The 24,582-nt window shown below is 37.4% G+C and overlaps 1 protein-coding gene across 1 annotated transcript in view; it reads right to left on the reverse strand.

The window, feature by feature from the left end:
• LOC102756642 (collagen alpha-1(XXV) chain) overlaps window positions 1-24,582 on the reverse strand; it is a 209,248-nt gene that overhangs the window by 92,984 nt on the left and 91,682 nt on the right. The window contains exons 8-10 of the mRNA XM_015559760.1: window positions 24,234-24,269; window positions 8,039-8,065; window positions 6,016-6,060 (exon numbers count right to left, since the gene is read on the reverse strand). Of these exons, the coding sequence (XP_015415246.1) occupies window positions 6,016-6,060; window positions 8,039-8,065; window positions 24,234-24,269 (108 nt within the window). The remainder of the gene's footprint in view (window positions 1-6,015; window positions 6,061-8,038; window positions 8,066-24,233; window positions 24,270-24,582) is intronic.

Below are 24,582 nucleotides of genomic sequence, written 5' to 3' on the forward strand. Positions count from 1 at the left end.
CAGTGCTCGGATGGTGCCTGTGTTTAGCAGTTAGGGCCGAACAGATGGTTGAAGAAGCCAATAAGTGAATCAATGGACACAGCACATGTCAGAGGAGTTGTTTTTTTTTAAAGTTGTAAAATGATGTATGCAATTTAGTCAGATCTAGTAAATCGGTATTTTTGCCATCCCTTCTACCATAGATAGTGTATTTTACAATGAAAAACAAGTGGCATTGACGATGTCATAATACCTTCAGACACATTTGCTTGGTTATTTCTTTGTTTTGCAACAGCCTGTGAGCAGCTTCCCTTCCTCTCGTACCCGTCACCCCACCTATCCCGTTCCCTCCACTTTCTAGTTTCCCCTCTCCCAACATTTTCATTTAGCAGAATGATGACTGGTGTCAAGTTTGACAGTAACATGCCTAGATAGAGTGAGGGGAAAGTGGTTTTAAGAGTATTTTACTATCATTGTTTTATTTCGAGCCAGCATGAAATTACCCCTTTCAACTATATTCCTCTCTAAAGGAACTTTAAGTTACTTACATAGAGAATAGAAATACTGTTTGCCCCACTTAAGTAAAATTGAGTAAAAATTATCTTGAAGAGTAAATTTGTATTATAAAAATGCCTCAGAATGTGTGAATCACACTCAGGGATGATGTGATTTGAGGATATAAAATATCATGTAATAGATGATAATGATGTTACTTTAAGAAGAATCCATTCTATTATTATACCTAGTTACTAGAGGAAAAAAACACGTATTTTTAGATTTCTGCTGCACACAACTGCTAACTTTAAAAGATAAAACAATTAGTAAAAATAATGTAATTTTCAACTTGAACCTACAAAAGAACTAAGGTGTTGTGTAAGATACTTTCCCTGAACTATTAATTAATCTGGAATCAGAAATTAATCACTTCATTTAATTCTACATATCTTTACTTAAAGTCTAAAATTGAAAAGTCATAAGTAGATTGGGTAAGAGATCACTGGGTAAATTCTGTTACAGGAAAATTTTAAGCTAACCAGAAAACAAACCAAACTATAACACAGTCAAATCCTTCAGGAATTTAACTCAGACTGTTTAATGATACAGTCAAGGTAGCCAAAGAAAAGAGTGTAGTTAGCAATTCAATAAGTAAATCAGGAATAAAAAATACTGAGTTCCTTGCATAGTCCCCTGCATAGACCTTAATAAACAGCTTGACCTTTGGAAGTCTGAGAGCTTCAATTTATCTGCTCTCTAAATATGCTCACAATAAAAATGCCATTAGAAATATGCTGTGAGGATGAATGTCAGTAAAGAACTGTGAGACCCATGGATAAGAGATGAAAAGGAAGTCTAAATACCATAACTATAAGCTAATTAAAATTTAATGTGACTTAAAAATCACATTGCTATCTGGGGCAGATTCATAGATGATACACTAAGAGCAAGTTTTAATTTATATTTTATTTGAAGTCTTACAATAACCCTTGAAAAATACACGAAACAAGATCACCTGATATTTCTCTTTTGCTTTAGAAGAATCCCTGTGGCTCTGGGACCTCGGAAAAATCCCAGCTGGCTTAGACAAAAATAACTTGTTTTTAATCTGGAAAAATCTTTAATATTATTTTCACAGTAACAAAGAGACAAGGATGTGAACCAAGTGATGCACAAATTAGACTTGGACTGCATGCTGTCTCTTCCCCATGAGCTCCTCCTCTATGGCATTTGCACAGTCCAATCAATTATTTGATTGCTATTCAAATAATTTGTCATCATGGTGATTTATTCTTGTGGATGCCAATTCATGTGGAAATGTGGAAAGTAGGAAATATAGGGTTCTAATAACACCAATTAAGAGCTGAAATTTTAAAAGTTCTGACATATATATTGTAGACAGCAATTTATTTTGTCAAAGGATGATTCAGTTTTAAAAAGGTCTACCAAAAAAATCATTTTTAAAAGCCCATATACTTCTCCAGTATATCTGAGCAGTAAGGTTTAATTAACAAATATTCAGATGTACATTTGTGGTGTGTGTGTGTGTGTGTGTGTGTGTGTGTGTGTGTGTGTGTGGGAGAGAGAGAGAGAGAGAGAGAGAGAGAGCGAATCATTGAGTACAAATAAAATATTAATTATACCTCTGACAGTAAGATTTTCTCATAAGAATTACAAAAATGTTTGTGCCCAACACAATTATCCTGAGAAGAGGACATTGCATATTTTTAGGTAGGATGGTGTTAAATCTGCTCTAACTGCTTCAGCTATTTGTTAGAAACAAATCCCAATTGTGGAAACAACCTTCAGAATTGGGAACAGCGCATGCTCAAAGTTGGGTGAATTCGGAATGAGACAGGAGTGACCTTTTACAGATACACAGCATCACTTAGGGACTGAGAGATACATTGGTACAGCCCCTCTCCCATTTTACACATGAAGCCGCTTGACCCAGAGAGGACAAGGGCCTTTCAGGGGCTGCACAACCGGCAGAAGACACAGAGTCCCACTCCAGGACAGCACTCCTACGCTACCCCATGCGGGTGGCTGAGTCTTCAGATAATGAGATGTGTCTTTCTCTTTCCCATGTCGGTACTCACATGCCGACTACCTAGTATGGGGCATGTGGTGGGGCGCCAGGGGACAGGGAAATGTTTTATATTTATATTGAGAGACTATACATATTTTACACATTATATTTATGTGTAACTTTGCATATTCATTCTCTCCCTCTCATGAAGTCAACTGGCTTCTGCTACCTACTTGAGATTAAGCCTAGGGCTCCTTTGCTGAAATGCTTTTTTTCCCTCACCCGAGGATATTTTTTCCATTGATTTCTAAAGAGCAGAAGGGAGAGAGGAGCAGGGCAGGAGAGAGAGAGAGAGAGAGAGAGAGAGAGAGAGAGAGAGAGAGAGAGAGAAACATCAGTGTGAGAGGGACTCATGGATTGGTTGCCTCCTCATGCACCCTGACCAGGGCTGGGGAACCTGCAACTGAGGTACATGTCCTTGACCAGGAATCAAACACAGAATCCAACCTTTTGTCTGCAGGTCAACACTAACCACTGAGAAAAACCAGCCAGGGTATGCTGAAACTTTCTAATATGCTACTATTATAGATAATTGATAACATTATTGAGCACCTATTATATTATGTTCACTTTAGAGATGTCATCTAGATAATACTGCCCTGTCTGCACTTGTATTTGATACTTGAGCCTTAGAAGCATTCCATGACCTGTCCAGTGGAGGACGGGCCTCGAAGCATTCCCTCTCGCTGCCTGCAGAGGCCATGCCCCTCCCTCTGCCCCTCCAGCCTCCCACCGCTCACAGAGGGTGCTCAGGAGCCTTTTGTGGGTTGTGATGCCTGAAAGAGCTAGATTGGAGTTTACGCCATGTTACCGCTTATGTAAGTCTTCATTCCTACCGGGATCTGAAGAATGGGAAGACCATTACAAAAATAAGAAATACTCAGATTAGCAATCAAGGTAACCAAAATTTAAAGAAAAGTAGTAAAAAAATGTCTCCACCAAATTGATTAGTCAAAGCCAATCGCCAAGTTTGTTAATTTGAATGGATGGAAAATGTTCCAGTAGAAAACAAACAAAACATTTTCTTAATGTAGTTGACTTTTCTTTCTTTTTTTATAGGAGAAAAATCATTTTATTTTCTAGTTGTTTTTTTACTTTTTTCCATCACAATGTATCCCCTCTATATTTCCTGGTTTTTATTTGGCATATTTCTGATGGCTCAGAAATCATTTCCTTCCTTAACCCCTGTCTGAGAACTATTTCCTAGGCATTAAAAGTATATCAGTGGAAAAAGTAAACTTGTAATGTGGAAAAAATGTTTTCTCAAGACAATTTAAAGACATTGAGGTGCTTTTTTTTGTTAAAAAAATGTAATTGTAAGCTGTCTTAGAGAAGCAAATTCTAGAGATCCAAGACATATTTCCTGTGCTGTAAGGATAGAACTCTGTCTTCAACTCTGTTTTTCCTTCTAAATGACCTGCTGTTTCAGTGAAGGGGACTCATTTTTTTTGCACTTCATTTTCCTAAAGATGAGATGCCGAATATTACAAATGTAAGATAATGACTAGGATTAACAGAAATCCTACACCCCAAGTCTTAAGCTCTATGAAGTAGGAAAAACCATTTTAAATTACATTTTGCTGATACCTTCATAAAAGTGTGAAATAATTTAGCTTTCCTGGGTTTTACAGAAAACACTTTAAAATGCCACAAAGATGTATAACAACACATAAAACTGCAAATATTAACTGTCTATTTCCTTGAAATATAATTTAAATGTGGTGACTAGGACAAGAAAATGTCACATTCCTTTCTCTTGCTAAGGAAATTGCAAATTTCCTTTGCAAAAATAAAATATATGCAGTCTTCATAAGCATATATGTGACAGTTTTAAAGTTGTCTTGTTTGAGGTTAAAGGTTCCTATAAATTTTCATGATTGTCTCCAAGTTGAAAAAAGAAAAGAAGAAAAAGGGAGACACTAACCTCAGGTACGAGTTTGTTTTCTCACCAACGTTAAAAACAGTGTTTGTGCTATACCCACATACTGTACTTTCTAAATAGCCCAAGTTATGTCATTTTCAAATCCATCTTCGAATGAATACACTTTTGAGTTTTTATTTGTTTCTTTCCTTGATCTGCCATGTTGTAGATGGAAAGGTAATCCTCTCTTTGCCAGGGTTTGTAAAACAAATGGATATGCATGGTACTAAATGGCATGGGCAATCCATTACTGATAAGCGTGCAGTGTTTAGTTGGGGGATTTCAAGACACTATGAGCCTTGGCTGAGAGCATTAATTTCACTTGGGAACTGAGTAATTCTGGAAACAGAGGGCCTCTTTTCAAACACAGATCCATCAAATTTCCAGAATTCACCAACGTGAAATGAAGGAAAAGATGAATAGTTACATCACTGTCATAAGGTCTTTACGCCTATTTACTCATTTAATCCTCACACTGACCTTATTAGGTAGGTATTGCTATTGTCTCCTTTTTGCAGATGAGGAAACTGAGGCCAGAGAATAAAAAGTTTTGGCCAAAATTCACACGGTCTCTAAGTGGCAGACTCGTGCTCTCAGCAACTCAGTGGATTTTAAGCTGTGATAGTTTATATCTTATTAGAGAAGAAAAGATGAATTGGAGAAGGTCACGTGGTGGTTTATTCTGTCTGTAAGAACTGGGTCCCTTGTGATTTCAGAATTTAATCCAGAGGGCATAGATGTAAAATCTTCTGGGAAGAAAAAGTGATGGATCACAAAATTTCAGAGCCAGTCCAAAACCTCTGAGGGGAACAGGCAAGTCCCTAGCTCAGCTCGCTGGCTCCAATGCGCTGGCCCAGCTAGTGGCTTTGCCTGCCATCGAGGCTTTCCTGGTCTCTGTAGAGGTTCCAGATTGACGAACCAGTCAGGACTACTGGGGAGAACTGAATCCAGACCTAGCTGTGGGATACAGCTACATGTTTTTTGCAACTAGTAAGCATGTTGCAGGGATAAAAGTACACATGTACATAGATATGTCTCTGTAGAGTTGTGAGTGTTTTTTTAAACTTTATTTCTGCCCCCCTCATTATTAGCAGTTCAATAAAGTCTATTTTACTCCTAATTTTGCTTATCAGTAAAAAGAGCTTGCTTCTGGATTCAGATTTCAATAGGTTCCCACTGTAAGAATAAACTCTGTTCATGAAAAACAATACATATTGCTTTGGCCATGACAAGAATAATTAGAGTGCACTTATTGGTCACGATTTGTGTTAAAGATAGAAGTTCCCATATATATTTATGAGAAAGGTACAGCTCTTACATAAATTATCAAAATAAAATGGAATCATTTCCAAGAGTTTCTATTTAATACATCTTTAAAAATTAAACTAATTTGACCACTGACACATTATTTTTTATATTTCAAAAGTATTTGTAGAGTTTTTATAAGCACATAAACTTATTACTAATATTACTGATTAGAATAATTTTGCAATTTTAGTCATCTCCAAATGATCAAAAATATAGCACTCACTTTTTGCCCATTCATCCCTGGAATCCCATGTGCTCCAACAGAACCCTAAGGAGACACATGATTAAATTAAATTGATATCACAATCACAAAATACTTCAATTCTAAATTCATATTGTGTTAGTCACGTCAGCCACAGCTTTACCTTGCCAAAACGTATCTGGGAGGCTATGTTTTTCGGTTCTTCCCCTCGGTGTTTAAACATACAACAAGGTACGCAGACTCATCAGCTTTTGCAAAAACTATAGAGTTAAATTTAGCTGTTTCTCAATACCCACCAAACTGCAGTAAGATTTTAAAGAAAGTCACATCATAAATTGAGATCCACAGCGGTCACAAGGCCACATGGCTCTAAATTTGGGTGCTTTTAGGAAATAAACAGACTTGGTTCCATCTGGAAAATGCCTAGCAGTAGCAGCAACTCTTGAATTTTATGAATTTAAATACCATAAAACAAAAGGTAATTAAAATAACAACCACTTGTTGCACAATTAGTCAAATAAGGAAGCCGTGTTGCAAAACTCAAATTTATTGTATTTGCAACATTTCCCCCCAGACTTTCAGGGAGCACAGTGAGCCACATGAGTGTGAATATGTCTTGCAAAGTAGACTAGGAAAAATGTTACAAATGTTAAACACTGACTAGGAACAACACGACTTCTGTACATAAAATATTAAGTGAGCGCGCCTGCGCGCAGGCTCTCGGACATGTGTGCACGTGCTTTGGGGTGAATACCAATGACTGGACATAGGTAGGGTGAACTGAGAATAAGCAAGCTGTCACCTGAGGAAAATCTATGACATTGAACTGGATATGGTAACATTAACAAATGTTTTCAAATAATGATGTCATTTCCTTCCATACACCTCCCTTTTAGGCTCTGGAGAAACCATTTTTAAAGAAAATATGCTTATTCTTTGCCTCACACTAGAAAACAGCTTTTTCTTAGTCTATGTATGCTATTAAGTTTCTTAATAATAGTGGAAGAAGTTAAAAAAAATAGTAATTATAAACCTAAAACTGCTCTATAAATAAATCGATTAAAAATACAGTCATTATAAACAAAACACATTGAGGGCAAGTTCCTTAGTGCTTCCATGGCTCTACTGAGTGGGTCATTAAAGTACTTGCCGAAGCCTGAGGCAGTAATTTTAGCCTGGTTGCATGTGGATTAGGGTAGCTTTACAATTTCACACCATGCTTAATAGAGACATTATTGCGGAGGACAGAGTGTTCCTATACACAAGTTGTCTCACAACTCATTGGCTTTTACTTGGTTTGCAGGGTTATGTTTCAACAGATGCCACATGCCCATTGCTTGGGGATAAAAAGTCTCTATCTTTGATGGATTCCAAAGATAAAGATAATCACTTGTCCACCTGTTGTGATACAATTGTTTTCTTTAGTTTTCTACAGGTTAAATGTCCCTTCCCCCCGCCACTTGCGGGGTGGGAGGTGTAATGGGCAATGGGGACTTAGTGATGCTTTGCTGGCAAAGGGCCATCTACCTGTACTGATACGTTTATTACTGCAGGATGGGTGTAATTTCAGAAATTCTAGACCCTCTCCAATGTAGAAATGACAATCAGGAAGTCACTTTGCAGATTACCCCAGCAAAGGAAGGCATCAGGGGGCCACTTGAGTACAGTCACCAAGCAACAAGTACGTCCTTTGGTCTGGTCAGTTCTGTGGTCATTTGGCAATCAGGTATTTGAGCAAGGCCATGCACTTCATTTGCAGTGTTGTATGACCCTTCACATTCTAAGATGTCACAGTTAATCAGTATCTGAATGAAAAATTCAATCACCTACAAGTTTGGCAGATAGCATAAAAAGAGTCTGCTCTGGATTTTCTATAATGGGATTGATTAGAAATCTAACAGCTCACATTCTATGATTGTATTTTTAGACTGCACAAACCAGACCGCTTCGCCATGGCTTGCAGTAGCTAATTCCATCCACCTCTCATGCTTAGCCATTAGGCAATGGCAGACTACTTACATTCACAGTATTGTTTATACTTTACCTTTTGTCCTGGAGGCCCCATAGGACCCTAAAAAAAAATCAATTCAATTAATGTATTATAACCATTTAAACTTAAATGACCAATTAAAACTGTGCTATTCTATAAGGCTCTCTTAGCTGTGTTGAAATATGCTCATATTCTGTACATCAAGGCAAATGAAATTTTCAGTTGGAAGAACATAAATCTTGTCTCTTATTCTCTTTTGAAGAACATTAAGCACATGCAGTAAGATTCTGATTTTTTTCCTTTAAAAAAGAATCTTTGTTATCCCAGCACCTCTGTTTTTTCAAATACCTGCAAATCTATCACATCAGTCTCATAGAAAGCTCAGCTGTTGTTACGAGAAGCAGTTAAAATGCAATGCGGTTCCCCAGTAAATGGACACGTTCTCTGACCTCTGCGTCTTCAAAACCTCAGTCAGATTTGCAAAGAACATAATCCAACAGTATTACAAATAAACATGTTTTACGCCATTATTTTTCTTAGGAAATGTGGCTAATGGACCTGCACAAACACTTGTTTACAAATGAGGAGACGACAAGGTCACTTGTGGCACCTAGAGTGTACCAGAAAAGGAACAAATGATGCTGTCAGCTGTTGCATAAACTGTGATACTAGGGGGGGGAGGCGGGGGGAGAAGAAATATAATATTTAGGAAGGTGAATGGAAATATTTACATACAAAATGGAAATGTGGCAGTTCTGAGATTTAGCAGTTTTTCAACTACAAAGTCTGTGTTGGGATTCTGTTGGCTTTATTTGGAACAAGGCCTGGCTTTGTGATGATGGAAAAGAGCACAAAGAGAAGCAGCTATAATCCTGACCATTCATGTCTATTTCAATATTAAAATATTAAGCAATTTTTCCAATTTTTGAAAAATACTTCTAAACTTAGTATATTTTAACAAAGTTCTAGATAATCTACCATTTCATATAAAGAACTCTTTATTCCATTACACTTAACTAATGGCTAGTTTGTTTTCAATGTGTTGCATTTCAGTTAATCAGCATCTTACATGCATACTCTGAAACACTGAAGCACTAGAGTGGTCATCAGAGGAAGAACTGGACATACATAATTTTTTTTTTGTAAAAAGTACACAATATTTAAGAACATTTGAAGAATCTGTTCCTCATAAATTATTTTGTAATCCTCACAGGAAGAGTAACAATTTCCTCATATAATCAGCTTCAGATTATTGAAAGCACATGTACAATATCACCTTTATATATTATTTTCAGATTTATTCAGCCAACCAACTTCCTAATGAGCTTGTTACCTGACATATCTGTGTGGTCAGAATCCTTCCTACCCATCTCATTCCTTGTATTTAAAATTCTCCAAGTTTTATTTTATTTTTAAAAATCCTAACCCAAGGACATGATTTTATTGGTTGAAAGTGAGAACGAGAGCAAGAGAGAAACATCAATGTGAGAGAGAAACATCAATTGGTAGCCTCCCTTATGTGCTTCCACCAAGGATGAATGGAACCCATAATCCAGGCACGTGCCCTGACCAGAAATCGAACCTGCAACCTTTTGATGTACCTAATGATGGTCTAACCAACCAAACCACCTGGACAGGGCAAATTCTCCCTGTTTTAGATTTTACAGGAAAAATAAGGCTCCCAGGTATAAATTCCCTCAACATCATCTCTCTCAACAATTCAAACCCAGTGTTCCCCCTTCCATTGTCAGAAGAAGAGGCCCTCATCCTCTACAAGGCGAAAGCATCTTGGAGACACTGGAATCCATCCTTGCCTCTGCCCTTGGGGCTTTGAGAAAATCAATTACCCTTGCATCCATATCAGAGCCTCCTGCTTCCCACTAGTTCCTTCCCCTCAGCACATAAACATGTTTAATCATTTCCTCAATCGGGTAAATTGTTTGGGAAATGAATGTTAATGCTGAGTAAAGTCAGAGTTTGAAAGTTAGAGTTACAGATCTGAGCGTGAAGAAAAGACTTGGGTTTTATCACTGTCTATGATTCCATTTTTCCAAGTGTCTCCAGGGTATGTCACTTCTTAAAATGTTGATGTTAAAAAGAAAATCATATAACAAAAAGTACATTAATTCAATGTTTAGACTGAGAATGTATATGCTCAATTCAAAAGGGTTTGTTTCCCATTACAAACCTAACTGTGCCACTTGAAAAAATATTGTTCACTAAAATTGAATATTTTATTATATTGATGTATAACCCTGGGAAAAATATGTCATATAAAATTAGAGCAAATTTTAAATAAAATTTTTTTAACTAAAAACTAATGTATCTGCTCTTTTCTAATTTGGTCTCTATTAGGTAATCTCTATTAGGTAATCACATATCAGAGATTTAGAAAGATTACTTATAACTCTGAAATCCATAAAAATTATGTTAATTGTATATTTTAGCACAGTATTTAGTGAAAGTCAAAGGATTGCTATAAACAAAGTTTTTCTTCACTGTTAGGAAACTACTGCCATTTTTGCTAAACTCTAAAAGTAAAAGCAGTTTTCAAAATATAACATTAATTTTAAATTGTGAATACATGTCTTGTGAATTATTCATAACTATGTTGCCAAGGATAGGTTCTCAGCTACCAAAAATTTGAATTTCTCATTTGATTTCATTAGCAGGAAAAATGTTAGCAAGCCAAGGACAGTGTCATCCGTTACTAGGAGGGGACTAGGATAAAGCAGAGTTGAATATAACACACAGACATGCATTTAAGTAAGCATAAGCACACAACACACACAACACACATAATAACACAGCTATTTTCCTGATCAGACTTTGCTTTTATGTCATGTGCTTTGAATATCCTTAGGTTAACAAACCCATTATATACCTGTGATATTGTGGTCATGAAATTTAAGCTTACAAATGAAGGCTTTGAGTTCAAAAATTGATTTTGAAGTTAGAGTATATTGCTACCAGTTAATTAAGATGTCTACATTTGATTAGTTTTGGGGTGTCTAGTACAAATATAAATATATAAAATAGTGGGCAATTGCCATAGAACCATTCACTAACGTATCGAATCTTTCTTCTTATTTTCATCTTGCTTCAAAAGTCATTATGAATAATGACTTAGATGAATAATGTCCTAAGTTCATTACTTACTACTCAAATTAGTGCTTCTTTTTATTCCTCAAATTAAAGTCAATTTTCTAGTGTTCTAAGATCTCTAAAATAATTACACTATTGTTAGCCCCATGACTTAATAAGTTTGGATCAAATAGTTTTCCAAACCGAAGGGTTAATCTTTTCTGTCCATATTTATTAATTAATGAATTGTTCCTTCTTTAAACATTTTTTTTTGATGGGCACCTTATGTTTGCATATATTTTGTATACAACCAGTTAAAATAAGACTAATCTGGTCTCTTTTATTTATTTATTTTTTAAATTCTCACCCAAGGAGTGAGGATATTTTTTCCATTGCCTTTTATTTATTTATTTTTTTCTCTTGGTTTGTAGGCATCCATTGCCTTTTAGAGGGAGAGAGAGTAGAAGGGAGGGGAGAGGAAGAGGAGGAGGAAGAGGGGGAAGGAAAGTGGAGGAGGAGGAGGAGGAGGAGAAGGAAGAGAGAAACATTGATAGAAGAGACACATCCATTGGTTGCATCCAGTATGCGCCCTGACCTGGGGCAAGGATCAGACCTGCACCCAGGAATGGAGCTTGCGACCCTCTGTTGTGCTGACACTCTAACCACTGAGTCACGCCGCTCAGGTCTCTTTTATTTTTTAAAATAACTTCTTTGTGTATGTCTCGGGATTAAAAACTGTGTAACATATGGAATCTCAACATATTAAGCTACATATATTTTTAAGTTAACTCTGAAAGTGTTAAAATATAATTTTAACCTTAAAATATGCTCATTTCAATATAGGTTCTGGGTGTTGTAAAATACATCAAGCTTTTTCATTGAAAGATTCTACATAATGGCCATACCTTTGCTCAAATGATAAAAACAAATGAGCCATTGAAAGTTTCACTTTTCTACAGGTGAACTTTTACACCAAAGTTTTCACAATCTTTCAGAAAAGACCATGGGGAGCTATGCCAAGTTAAAACTTATATAAAAAAAAAACTAATAAATTTACACAGTGCACTTGATTTTCTTTCCTGTTTACCCCACCCCTACTATTTTCCCTTTCTAAAGATTATATAAAATATTAGGTAGAATATGGTCAGCACATAAGTTAAAGAAATATGATAGCCCCGTTTAGAGATTGTCTTTACCGCAAGTGTGCTGCTCAGGCCTGAGTAATGCTTTACTCCTTGTGCTCCAAGTCCAACAGATACTTACTCAGGAATATATTTCTGGGCCATCCTTCTTCTTCAGCAGTGTTGCTAAGCTCTTGTTCAAACCCTTTTCTCTGTCACATAGCTAATGTGACATCCGCCCAGGGGCCTTTCTGCCTTTAGTCTCCTTCCATCCTTTCTGCACAGCGCTGCCTGAGTAAGCTTTCTAAAAGGCTGATGCATTCATATCCTTCCTCTGCGGAAAAAACCCTTCAGTGTCTTTCCCAGAGCTTTTGAGAGAAGTCCAAGCTTTCGTAATAGCTGTAGTTCAACACATAAGCTATGCTTTCACATCTCTACACCTCAGGCGGTTGGTTTCTGTAACGGGCTTTTTATATCTTTGGTCCTCTCTTCTACCCTTCCCATAGTGCAGAGCTCAGTGTCTCCCCCTTGGGGTTAGGTTCCCTGCTTTTGTTCTTCAAAGCACCCCATGGTAGGACTTGGTTTATAGAATTTACCAACAGGATTGTAATTGAGTGGTTATTTCTTTCTTGACTTTAAATGTGTTTATCATGCTCAGTAGCTGGCACAGAGTAATTGCTCAGTGAATCATTTTGAGTTCCTTCATTAATTCCTCTCCTTAACAGTGTTTGAATGCCCACTGAGTGTCAGGCAATGTTCTAGGCACTGGGGACACAGCAGTGAACAAACTAAAGAAAAAATGCATGCCCCCCTAGACTGCATATCTAGTAAACAGAGAAAGACAGTAAACAAATAAACAAATAAAATATGAAGCTGTGTGGGGTGGTAAGTGCTAAAGCCAATAAGAAGGTTGGGGTGGGAGACGTAGATGTGGTAGCATTTAAACGGGAGTCAGTGAAGGTCTTAGTGATAAAGTGACTGCTGGATGGAGCTCTGAAAGAGATGAGGCAGGAACTAAGCATATAGAAGGTGAAGAATGTCTCAGGCAAGGAAACAGCAAGAACAAAGGCCAAGAGGTGGGCACCTGCTAAGTGTGTTCAAAGAACACCAAGGCTACAGGTGGGAGTAAGAGACGGGGATACGGATGGGGAAGAGAGATCCTATTTGCATGGCCTTTTAGGTGCTTCTAAGCACAATGGTGTTTCCTTTGAGTGTCATGAAATTATAAAAATGAGTAAGTGAATGCATAAAGTGAATCAAGTTTGTTTTTTTTTTCTCACCCTTGTGTTCACCAGAGTCATTCTAACCCTCTGGGCCTATTCTAATAGCCTCTAGATCCCCTCCAAGTGCAAGAGTGGGTGGAGGAATTCAGTTCATGGCCTCTAAAATAAAACAGCAAAGCAAAAATCATCCCAGCTACACGATCTCATTAACACTCAGAGTGCTGTGCATGTGGATGTAGGTCTAGGGTCTCTAACATACGTCAGAAAGAGTAAGCTTTCTAAAAGGCTGATGCATTCATATCCTTCCTCTGCTGAAAAACCCATCACACAAACACTAAGTAGTAGTATCAACTCAAGTTCACCTTCAGAGGAGGCAGTTAAGAAATGAATGTTTCTATAACCATTCTGCATTCGCTACACTTTCCAGTTCATAAAAATAAAAAAAATTAATTAAAAAAGCTTTCTGTTGGATAGATCATGGAATGGGAAAAATTAATGATTTTTTTTCTGACAAAACTGATGCTAGCACAAATTTGATTGAGGTATTAATTACTTAAACAGGATGCAGACTTTCTAAATGATGTGCGTTAGGATGCCTCCGGGGAGGTGTTTGAAGGCAAGCTCGGGCTGCCTGCTATTAGGAAATGATGTTCTGCGTGAGCAGGGGGCGGACACGGTTCCTGTCCTGTCCCTGATGGCTAGCAGTAAAATGTGAAGCTCTGAAAGCTGCTGGTCATTTCTAAATACAAGAAATATACAACCAGCTCCTGTCATAAAAAAGGAAAGAAGAAAAAAGAGGTGGTTCCTCTGTGAAGGGAAGATAAAAGCCCCAAACTATGAAGCCATTTGAAATTATTCCCTTTTTTGAGGTAAGAGTTTTTCCATTATTTAATAAAGTAAAGAAAATTATTTTTAAAGTCTGATTCCATAGGAAAGAATGATAACACATATAATCTAACTTATGGAGTCATAAAATATTAGTATTGGACTTACTCAAGGGTTTGGTGAAACGGACTTTAATGACAACTTCTGAAAGATATTAACCTGGCCAAATGCATCAGAAAATCTATAAAAATGGTTTATAAGAGGGGATTAGAACTAAATAAAGGAAATTTGTCTTAAGGAGGATTCACTTCAGATGTACTTATATAAAATCGTACGTTCTACTTGGATGATTGATGAGGGAAGGTCATGAAACATAAACTCTAGCCACTATTATATGTATGTCTGGAGTATAATTCTAGCGATGTTTTACAAGATTCAGATTTCATAGCGTAAGTGTGTGGAAGTGCCAAACCAGCAACTACTGGGAAATGTTTAGAATATGAGAGAGTGTGCTGAAATGTTTTCAGTGTAAAAAGCCAATGATTTAGTTGAATTGGGTATGAAGAAACTCAGCATAAACAATGAAAGGACAGGACAGTGCTAAGATGGGAGAGCCTCCTCTCTTGTTTCAAGTCTTTCATGGACTGCCTCCCGTCACACTTAATATCTGTATTTTCCCAAGCACTCTCCTATTCGTCTTCACGAGACATTCTTAATCATTCTTCTAGGCTCTGCAGTCATAACTCACTTCCTCGGTGAGCCTTCTCCAATGTACCCAGATGGGGCTTGTTTTTACCCAAGTCTCTCTAGCACGTTAACTGGCTGTATTTGAATGTATGTACATATTTATAAAATGTGCTTGACTAGGCAGCAGATTCTTCAGGCCATCTATTTTATATCCTTGACACCTAGATCAGTGCCTAACAAACAAATAAAATTATTGACTAAATTGAAACAGTGAATCAATGAATATAAAAAGTATTAAATTTCATTTACCGCATTTCCCCCATTGTTTTACTTCGCAAACTGTCATGCCTATCCCCCTGGAAAGAGTTCCAATTTGGAGGCAGTTGTTTCTGTTTCAGTACCTGGGATTTTTGTTTCAATAATATAACTCCACAATTTCTATTACTTGGAGAAGTTTCTTTAATGCAGATCTAATTTAGATCACACCAATAAGATGACATGTCATTATATTAATTCATAAATATCTGATGAAAAAATTTTAAGTTGGGTAACTATTTTTTAAGTAAATTATTTATGATGTATCTATTTCACATGCTGACTTTTGGGGGGAAATATTAAATCAGGATGACTCATTTATTGTGGTGACCTTTGTAAGGGAGGTCTCTTAAAGCTCAGGAAATTAAAGAAGTAATACATTTTTTTCTCAACACTTGACAAAAACCAAGACTAAACATTGAGCATTACCCACCACCAGCAGATTAAAGAAAGATCTAGGTATTTGAAAATCTATGTTCTGATTTGGTCCCCAAAGAGAGACTCTATTGCCTCTCACCAGATATTTTAGGCTGAAAATAGCTCACTCCATCCTTTCTAAATATTGAAAAAAATTGTTTCTCATTGCTAAACCCAAAATGGAAATGACCCGGAAAGTAAGAAAAATTAGCAAGCTTCCTCTGCCCTCTGTGATTAAGCATTCTTCCCTAGTGAACCATAAAGGAAACACATTTATGATTCACAAAGGCCTATCACCCTACACTACACTCAGTAAAAAATGTTCCTATTCAGTTATGTATAATCACTTTTCCTATTTTAAGTCAACAATGCTGAGAAATACCAGCTACTAAAATTTAAATATCCCATGATCAGCAGAAGAAGGACTTAAATTTAGGAGTACAAAACAGACTCTGGTCTGTTTTCTATCTAGACCAGCACTGTATTACAGAACTTTCTAGAATGATGGGAATGGTCTATATTGCTCTATCCAGAATGGTAGCTACTAACCACATGTGACTATTAAGCACTTGAAGTGTGGCTAGTGCAATTGTTAGGAACTAGATTTTAAACTGTATTTAATTTGAGTTAATCCTATATAAGAAAAGGCTAATATGCAAATAGACCAAACGGCAAAACAACTGGTCACTATGATGTACACTGACCACCAGGGACAGACACTCAATGCAGGAGCTGCGCCTGGTGGTCAGTGCGCCAGAAGCTGGGCTCATGGCTGCCGAGTGTAGCAGCAGTGGCAGGAGCATCTCGGCCTCCACAGCAGTCGGACATCCCCCGAGGGCTCCTGGACTGCAAGGGAGTGCAGGCCAGGCTGAGGGATGCCCCCACCCCCGAGTGCACGAATTTCGTGCACTGGGCCTCTAGTTTAAATATAAACAGCCACATGTAGCAAGTGGGTAGTGTATTGGAAAGTGCAGATCTAGCAGATCCAGAGTGCAAAACACATAAGACTAATCGGGTGAACTGGATTCCAGCCTAGTTCTGCCACTGACTACTTTGTGACCTTGACCAAGTTATTTATTCACTCTGATGCTGTTCTTCTTCTTTTTTTTTTAATCAATGAAGTGATAAGCTACATTATTCCTAAGATTTCTTCTTCTGTCTTTTACACTCTACTTTAAAAATAGCCACACAGTGTGATGAGAAATTGATACAAATATCACTGTCCTCATGAAAATCAGTCTTTTAATTATACCATGCATTTCCACGAACACACATGTACTCCAAGAAATCCATAATACATGACTATATGAAGATGCAGGAGAAATAGCAGCATTGCAATAATTCTGTTGGATTTATCCTGTTTAATCTTAGTCCTGACATGCAATGACATTGGTTGAAAGAAAAATACAAATCTGCTTCTTTTGCATCAGTACCTGATTTATTAATTCACTGATTCCTATCACTCATTCAGTTTATTGAAGACACTAAGTACCAAGCACAATTATTATATGGCGTGATAAATGCTGTGGTGGAGAAGACCGTTTCCAGCTTTGCTTGGGGGAGGGTGAATGTGTGTGAGTGAGTGAGAGTGTGTGAAGTTTTCTCAAAGGAAGTGACTAAGGAAGAAGTCTTTTCTTTTTTTTTTTACTCCATTCAGACAGAGACTCTGTATTGCTGTAGCCCTGGGCAGGAGGGCTCTTTCTTTGGGACCCATGCTTTAGCGAGCTCTTTTCTGGCTCACTCCTCCTCATGTGGTAGCTGACCCCCTGACCTTAGACTTTGCTGTGAGTACTAAGAACCCTGAAGTTCTCTGCCCCAAGGACTGGAGTTCAGTTCAAAGACTGTGAGTTGCCTCTTTCTCTGGTCTTTTCTTCCGGAGGTGAACCGCGCCACTGGTGTGCACAATAATGAGCTGGAGAAAGGGGCAAAGAGGCAGGGATTTTGAGGTGTGAGGCTGGAGTTGGATCTTGTGTGCATCCCACAATGCCTACGTGTGAGAGCTTGAGTCTTATCAAGTTAAGGGATGGGGGGAGGTGTGGGAGAGAAAGGGAGCAGGCCGGAGCCAGGAGCTGGGGCTGGGTACCAGCTCTCCTCATCCAGAATGCTGCCACATTTTGGCTTGGATCTCCAAGAAGGGCAACAATTCTGCATTTGAAATTTCCAAGTCAATGTAAGGGTATATCATGAAGGTTAGAGGATAGAGCGTACTTACTTAGCAGTTTATTAGTTTGGATTATACCTTTTTAGTATTTAGACATATTGTATAAGCATTTCCAATTGTATGTTTGCCCTAAAATTTGTACATTTGCCTTTAATCTGCAGATGTAAGGCACAACTTTATTTTAAAGTTTCTTCTTAATCTAATAATAAGATATGAGAATTTGGTAAAAGCAGTTAATTTCATTAATGTCCTCATTCAAGATGACTGGTATATTTTATACTAGTTTAGCTACAGTAGGTTGGATTCAAAAGTTAAAATAAATGATAACAAAGGAGACAATTTTTAAGGTTTTCTTCCATTAAAATATACTATATGACTGTTGTTCACTGCATCTATTTACAGAATTCCATGATATATAACAAGAGTAAATGACTATGTAATGTGTGTCTGTACATTCATAATGAAAACAGGAGGACAGGACTTTAGAGCTGGAAGTGGGTCCAGATATCATTTAGTCTCGCCACTTTTATAGATGAGGAGTCTTAGGCCTAGAAATCTTAATTGGTCGATGAGGATAGAGCCTATTAGATCTTTAACTGGAATTGTGCAACATAGTGAAAAATAGATTTACAGTCCAGAGGTAGTGAAGAAAAACAGAATGAGAAAGAGAAGAATACAGTCATGTCTTTGGCCTTTTAGACTATCTTTTCATACTTAATGTTTCTTGATTGTGTTCTTAAATCACGACTGAACATGTTCCCCCAACAATTGACCTTCTGTTTCTAGGAGACCGAACCAGCCTAATGCAAAGTCAGATGTTCCCATCTATTACCACACTAAAGTGACCTCTAGACACCCCTAGAGAAATCCACACGCACAGAGTGAATTCCCCTCAGCTGGACAAGGTCGGGCAGTGGGACAGAACAGGAGAAGGCATTACTTGTCTACTTTCTCTCGGTCCATTTGGAAAACTCAGCATTACGGGCTCTGGACAAAAGCATCCAGCAGATCTGGAGGTGGGCAGGGCCCTGTCAGTGTGCCATTTACATGTACCAGCACTTCCTGGACAAGTAGATTGAGTGAGGATAACAGAGCATTAGAACGGCTCCTAAGCCACCCCAGCCGGCAGTGTGAACAACTTAGGAACACACGGTTTTACCACACAAGAGCTTATTGTGAACATAATGACTAAATATGCTAAGATGATTTGGGTCATGTTTGTAATTTGCGATCTGAAGGTTTGAGGTTTTGCTTTCTTTGCCAGATTAAAGTCAGGAAGAGAAGCCCGCTGTTGTCTCTGACGTCGGCCATCCTGCTGCTCAAGATGACTGTCAGAGCAAGGACAATGAAGTAGAATGGGGAGTCTTATCAAATCTGTGGGAGAGCACTGCATCACAGCTGAATATATTTAGAGTAAGTACTCACATACTGGCTATTGCAATTTTATTGCAAATGAAGCAGAAGCAATTATTTATGCTTATGTTATTAACTAGTTCAAAAGCATTGTATGTATTCACTTGACCCAAATGTATTAAATGTGTTTACAGGCAAAATTGAAATAAATGAAAATACCTGAAACAGTCCAAATTTCACTTTAAGGGACAATAACAGCAAAAATTTTCTCGATTTTGAATGCTGCGACATCAGGGCCCAATGAGTGACATTTTAAGTACTCTTACTAGTATAATTCAAAAAGAGATGAATGGATATGCTATGGAGTTTGCATATATTTGGGGTGAGGGAGAGAAATGAAGAGTTTCAGAGTAGGGAAAACAACTTGGTCTATAAAACCTTGGCTATAGACATGTTGGGTAAAAAAAAAAAAAACAATTCCCAGGAAACTGGGACCAGTTGGTGTGTGTATGTGCGTGTGTGTGTGTGTGTGTGTGTGTGTGGGTGTGTGTACCATCCACCTTTTATGCTTTTGAGAACTTCTACTACATTTGTCAAAAGAAACAGTGAGAATACCAAAAGGAAGATACCTTAAAAGTACTATTTTAACAACCATTGCAACTTCTGAAGAACTGAAAAATAAAGGCCACTCCCGTGAGGGTTCAGAACTTGAGCACTTGTAATTGTGGTCAGGGGATAGTCTGATGAGCTAGAGCAGTTTTCTCTTTATTCAGATGCAGTCCAACTTATTTTAGCTCAAGATTCTGTCTTTTAAAATCTCATCCTGAACTTCTCGGAAAACCCAAAGGTCATGTTTACAGAATAGATGCACAGCAGGATTAAATAAATGTGGAGCCGCCTGAGCAGCAGGTCTTCTTCATTCTACCAGAGAAGCTGTTAATCTCCAGATGATTATTTTTGTAATATAAAATATATATCTTGGATCAGGAAAACAAATTCCCCACCTGACACGCTCATAAACAGTTTTGTAAGAGCTAATTTTAGATTGTTCCTAGCTTTTTCATTGCATCATCAGGGACATTTAAAAATTTTAACAGTTCTCCTGTGCTTCTCAAAACTCTCATTTAAGCAAACACGCCCTGCACAATACACACCAAGAAATGTACTGGGTTGTGTGAAAAGCTGAGAACAGTTGTATTTGTTGTCTTTCCTTACTTTAGCTAAAGGATGAGCTGGGCAGTGTTGTGGAAAGTTGGTAATGTAAGATGATGTGATACATGGGAGAAGGCCAAAAACAATGACAACAAACAGGACAAAAGGAGGAAGTTGCATTACCATCGCAGTATCGGACACACTGTGATTTCACTGATGACTATAACCACATTGTCCTTAGCCCTTACATTTCATAGGGTGGTCTTCCTGTGTGTCAAGTTGTATCACTGGACTTTTAACTGTAATACTTCTCATTTATGGCATCTTTGTAGCCATAAATCCTTTTCATATTATTATTATTATTTTACTTGCTTCTCGACATAACCCACCGAGATAGGTAAAATGGGAATTTGTCCACATGTTATAGGTCCGTAAAAAGGATCACAGACTACAGTCATACACTCCTAAGTGATTTTGAAGCCAGAACTGCGGTTGCAATGTATCTTTTTGCTTACCAGACTTTGAGTCAACACACACACACACCACTATTTAAAAGAAGAGAGAAACTTTCTAAGGAAATTTTTCTCCTCATGAAAACTGCTATTATATTTTTAGTACTTCTCTTTTTTGAGAGTGTTTATTATACACAGGTGCTATTTAACTTAACAAACATAAATAGTGGTTTTAAAAAATGATAGATTTTAAAATCATAAATATTTCAAGTTAAGCAAATATAAGATATAAAAATTCAGTTTGCTGGGAAGAAGAATTAAGAGATTATATATTACTTTACAAGAAATATTCCGAATAGGATTGTTTTATATAGCAAAATTCCTCAGCACATATAAGATATGTTGATTTATGAAAATCTGATTCATACAGAACTTTACAGGAATGCATCTGTTATATAAATCCACGCTCACCTGTAATTTACTCTAGAGGGAACAACTGAGTGATAATAATAATAACATACTCATATATTCTTCATTATGCAGTTTAAAGCACTTTCCTCTAATTTATTGCATTTGTCTTTGGCAACCTTAAAAGGAAGGCAGACAGGGTATTATTATCCTTTCTTTACAGATGAGAAATTGAGAGGTTAAGTGATTTGCCCAAGGTCAGACAGGCTATTCATTCATTCATTTACTGCTCTTTGAGTGATGCACTTTTAACGGGGTAGTCAAGGAAGTAAGGTTCTTCCTCCTATTTTTTTTAACCAGATGTGAAGGCTATTAAAACAGAAGTGGATGATCTCACAAATATAATGTTGAACGAAAGAAGCCAGACACAGAAGTGTACATACTGTATGCTTCTAGTAATGTAAATTCAAATGCAGGCAAAACTAATCTATGGTGGCAGAAGGCAGAATAGTGGTAAAATCTGGGAAGAAGGGGTGGCAACTGGAGTGTAAGGGGGGATAACATTCTATTTCTTGGCCTGATTTTTGATTGTATAGTTATGTTCACTGTGAAAATTCACTGAGATCTAGACTTCAGATTTGTCTACTTTTCCTTACGTGTAGAACAAGCATGTCAGACTCACGACCCGCAGGATGCATGCAACCCTCAACGAATATGTTTGCGGCCCAGCCAATATAGTGGTATGTAAGAAGCATTTTAATAAAAATTTCATAACTTAATTTTTACAATATCCTGTTATACATAATTATTAATAAAGAACTACAATGTTCACTAATAACTTAAACCATGTTTATTTGGCCCGTGTTAGCCTTTGAGTTTGACATGCTTGGCATAGAAGTTTTTGGTTTAAAAAAAAAAATTATATCTTGAAAAACAGTACAATGCACTTCAGAAGATCATTACATCACACATCCTTTAAACATTTGTGATTTAATGAAGTTTCTTAGCTGCATTTTAAAAATGAGAATATGAACTAAATCTGAAGAATTTAAAAACAGAAAAATAGCTCATGGAAAAAAACCCCATGCCCATCCGACATGGCTCAGTGATTGCGCACCAACCTATGAACCAGGACATTGTGGTTGGATTCCCAATCAGGACACATGCCTGGATTGCAGACTAGCTCCCCAGTGTGGTGTGTGCAGGAGGCAGCCGATCAATGATTCTCTCATCATTGAAGTTTCTATCTCTCGCCCTTTCCTTTCCTCTCTGAAATCAATTAAAAATATTTTTTTTAAAACCCAGGATTATCTTCATCTCAAAAGTTGCTATAAGAAATGGGAAATTGCAGCACACTAAGATAATTTTAGGTGCAACATGTATATTTAATAATATTAAGCTAGGAATTGTAGAGAAATGAGATTCCATTGTTATTCACTTAGTATAATCTAGAGCGAAAATATGACTTTAAGGAGGATAAGACTGTAATTTTTTTGAATATCAATAATTTTTCTTTTAGAACTTTGTATATCAAGATACTGCGCTGGACATCAGGGTAGGAAGCCAAAGGTAATGATAAAAACCTGAGTAAGATGTGCACACCTGGGAACAAACAAGGCTCCCAAGAGTCCCAAGGAGCCTTCAATGTAAGAAGGTCTGGGAGGAATATGTTTTGACCATTATCCAGGATAGAAATCACAGGTGCATTCAATTGCCTAAAGCAATTTCAAAATTTATATTGTAGTTTTCCAAGAATCCTTCACCTCCTGTGACTCTATAACCCTGACAGCTAATGTTGCTCTTGTATGCAAAGTTACCACAGATGACAAATGTTTTAATTTTTATATATGGTCTTCTGTTGCTGTTCCATTTTATTCTCTTTAAAAAGAATCCAATATAGTATCCGCCCCCCCCACCCCAACACACATTATCTGTATCAAATACCAATCTTAATATCATAGGTCAGGAACAGAGAATTTCCAGGTGAAGGGTCAGTTTCAGCCCCACAGGGCTTTCATTTCACCAGTGATGTTTCAAAGGCAGCTACACTACTGCTATGAATGGCCACACTTTGGCGAGTTTCTTCCCACGAGGGCTGTTGAAAGCATCCTGTTCAGGGATAAGATTTTGACCTTTAACCTCTTCACACATTTGTTTTAATTCTTGACTGACTGTCCTGGGTCTGTGCATCGGTTTTACTAGCACTTAGCTAATATTTTTTTACAAATAAATTTTGTACCCTGAACACCTGCGTGCTGCACGTCACACATTCCACAGAATGAGCAGGATCGAGCTCACTGTGATCACTGCGACCAGGACAATGCAGTGAGACACAGCTGTCCTGTGGAACCTGGGTTGTTAGATAGTCAACCTGTGTTCCCCCATACGGTTCATGTCATAAAACTGGTCAGAAAGATGGCTCCGGGGACAGGGGAGAGAGACAGGGAGAGGTGGGTTCAGCAAGCAGCCCAAACTTCTCTCACTGGCAAAGGATAAACAATCCTGAGGAACTGACCCTGCATGTCTACGGGCGAGTCCATGTGGAATCATTTCATGATCTTTTTTAATGACCGGCATCAAGAGACACAACGGCTTTTCTCTGGGTGAAGCCCTTCAACAAAGAACTCCTTGAGTCACTATGAAGTGTTGCCTATACTACTTCACACTTAGTCTCACCCGATCCCTTTCAAAACCCACTTTATTTAAGCTAATAGTTATATCCCTACATTTAATTTCCCTTATAGCAGAGCTGCTTAAAACAAATTCTCCCCTTTGCTCTTCCTAAGTGTCTCTTTCACTCCTCCACCTGGACCCTTCCTCTTCCTCTCCTGTCAGTTCTGTGCATGTGTTGTCTTGTGATGCTTACCGTGCAAAAGGCCATATTAGTTTTTAACTTGTACTAATTTTCACTCTTTTTGTTATAGGTTACATGACAGATATATTTGTTACACACAATATTGACAGCAGTTTTGAAAAGACTTCCATTACTTTTTATAGAAATTTTATGAAAATATATAGAATTTAAAGTAAAAGATAAATTGAAATACTTGCCATTGAGCCTTGTTTTCCTGAGTTCCCTGGTTCACCCTTAAAAAAGAATAGTGATAATTTTATTAGTGCTATAAATATTAAAAAAACAAGTTCAATATATATTTTTCCCTTTTTACAGTATCCACTGGGGTGCATGAATGTCAAATATACTTTTCAAGCTAAATAGAGAAATGCAAACTCAGTGCAATGGAAAGAAAGCTAACATTCTTTCTTCAAATGCATTCTATAAACATTTCAGGATTTAATAAAGTGAGTCTAGATTATGATAGAGATTAAGATTATGCCAAGAATATATTCTAAATAAAATTAGTAGGAGTGATTATATAAGTCATTAAGTAGTCCTAGAAAA

The sequence above is a fragment of the Myotis davidii genome, unplaced genomic scaffold (genome assembly GCF_000327345.1).
Source record: "Myotis davidii unplaced genomic scaffold, ASM32734v1 scaffold1755, whole genome shotgun sequence".
NCBI lineage: Eukaryota > Metazoa > Chordata > Mammalia > Chiroptera > Vespertilionidae > Myotis > Myotis davidii.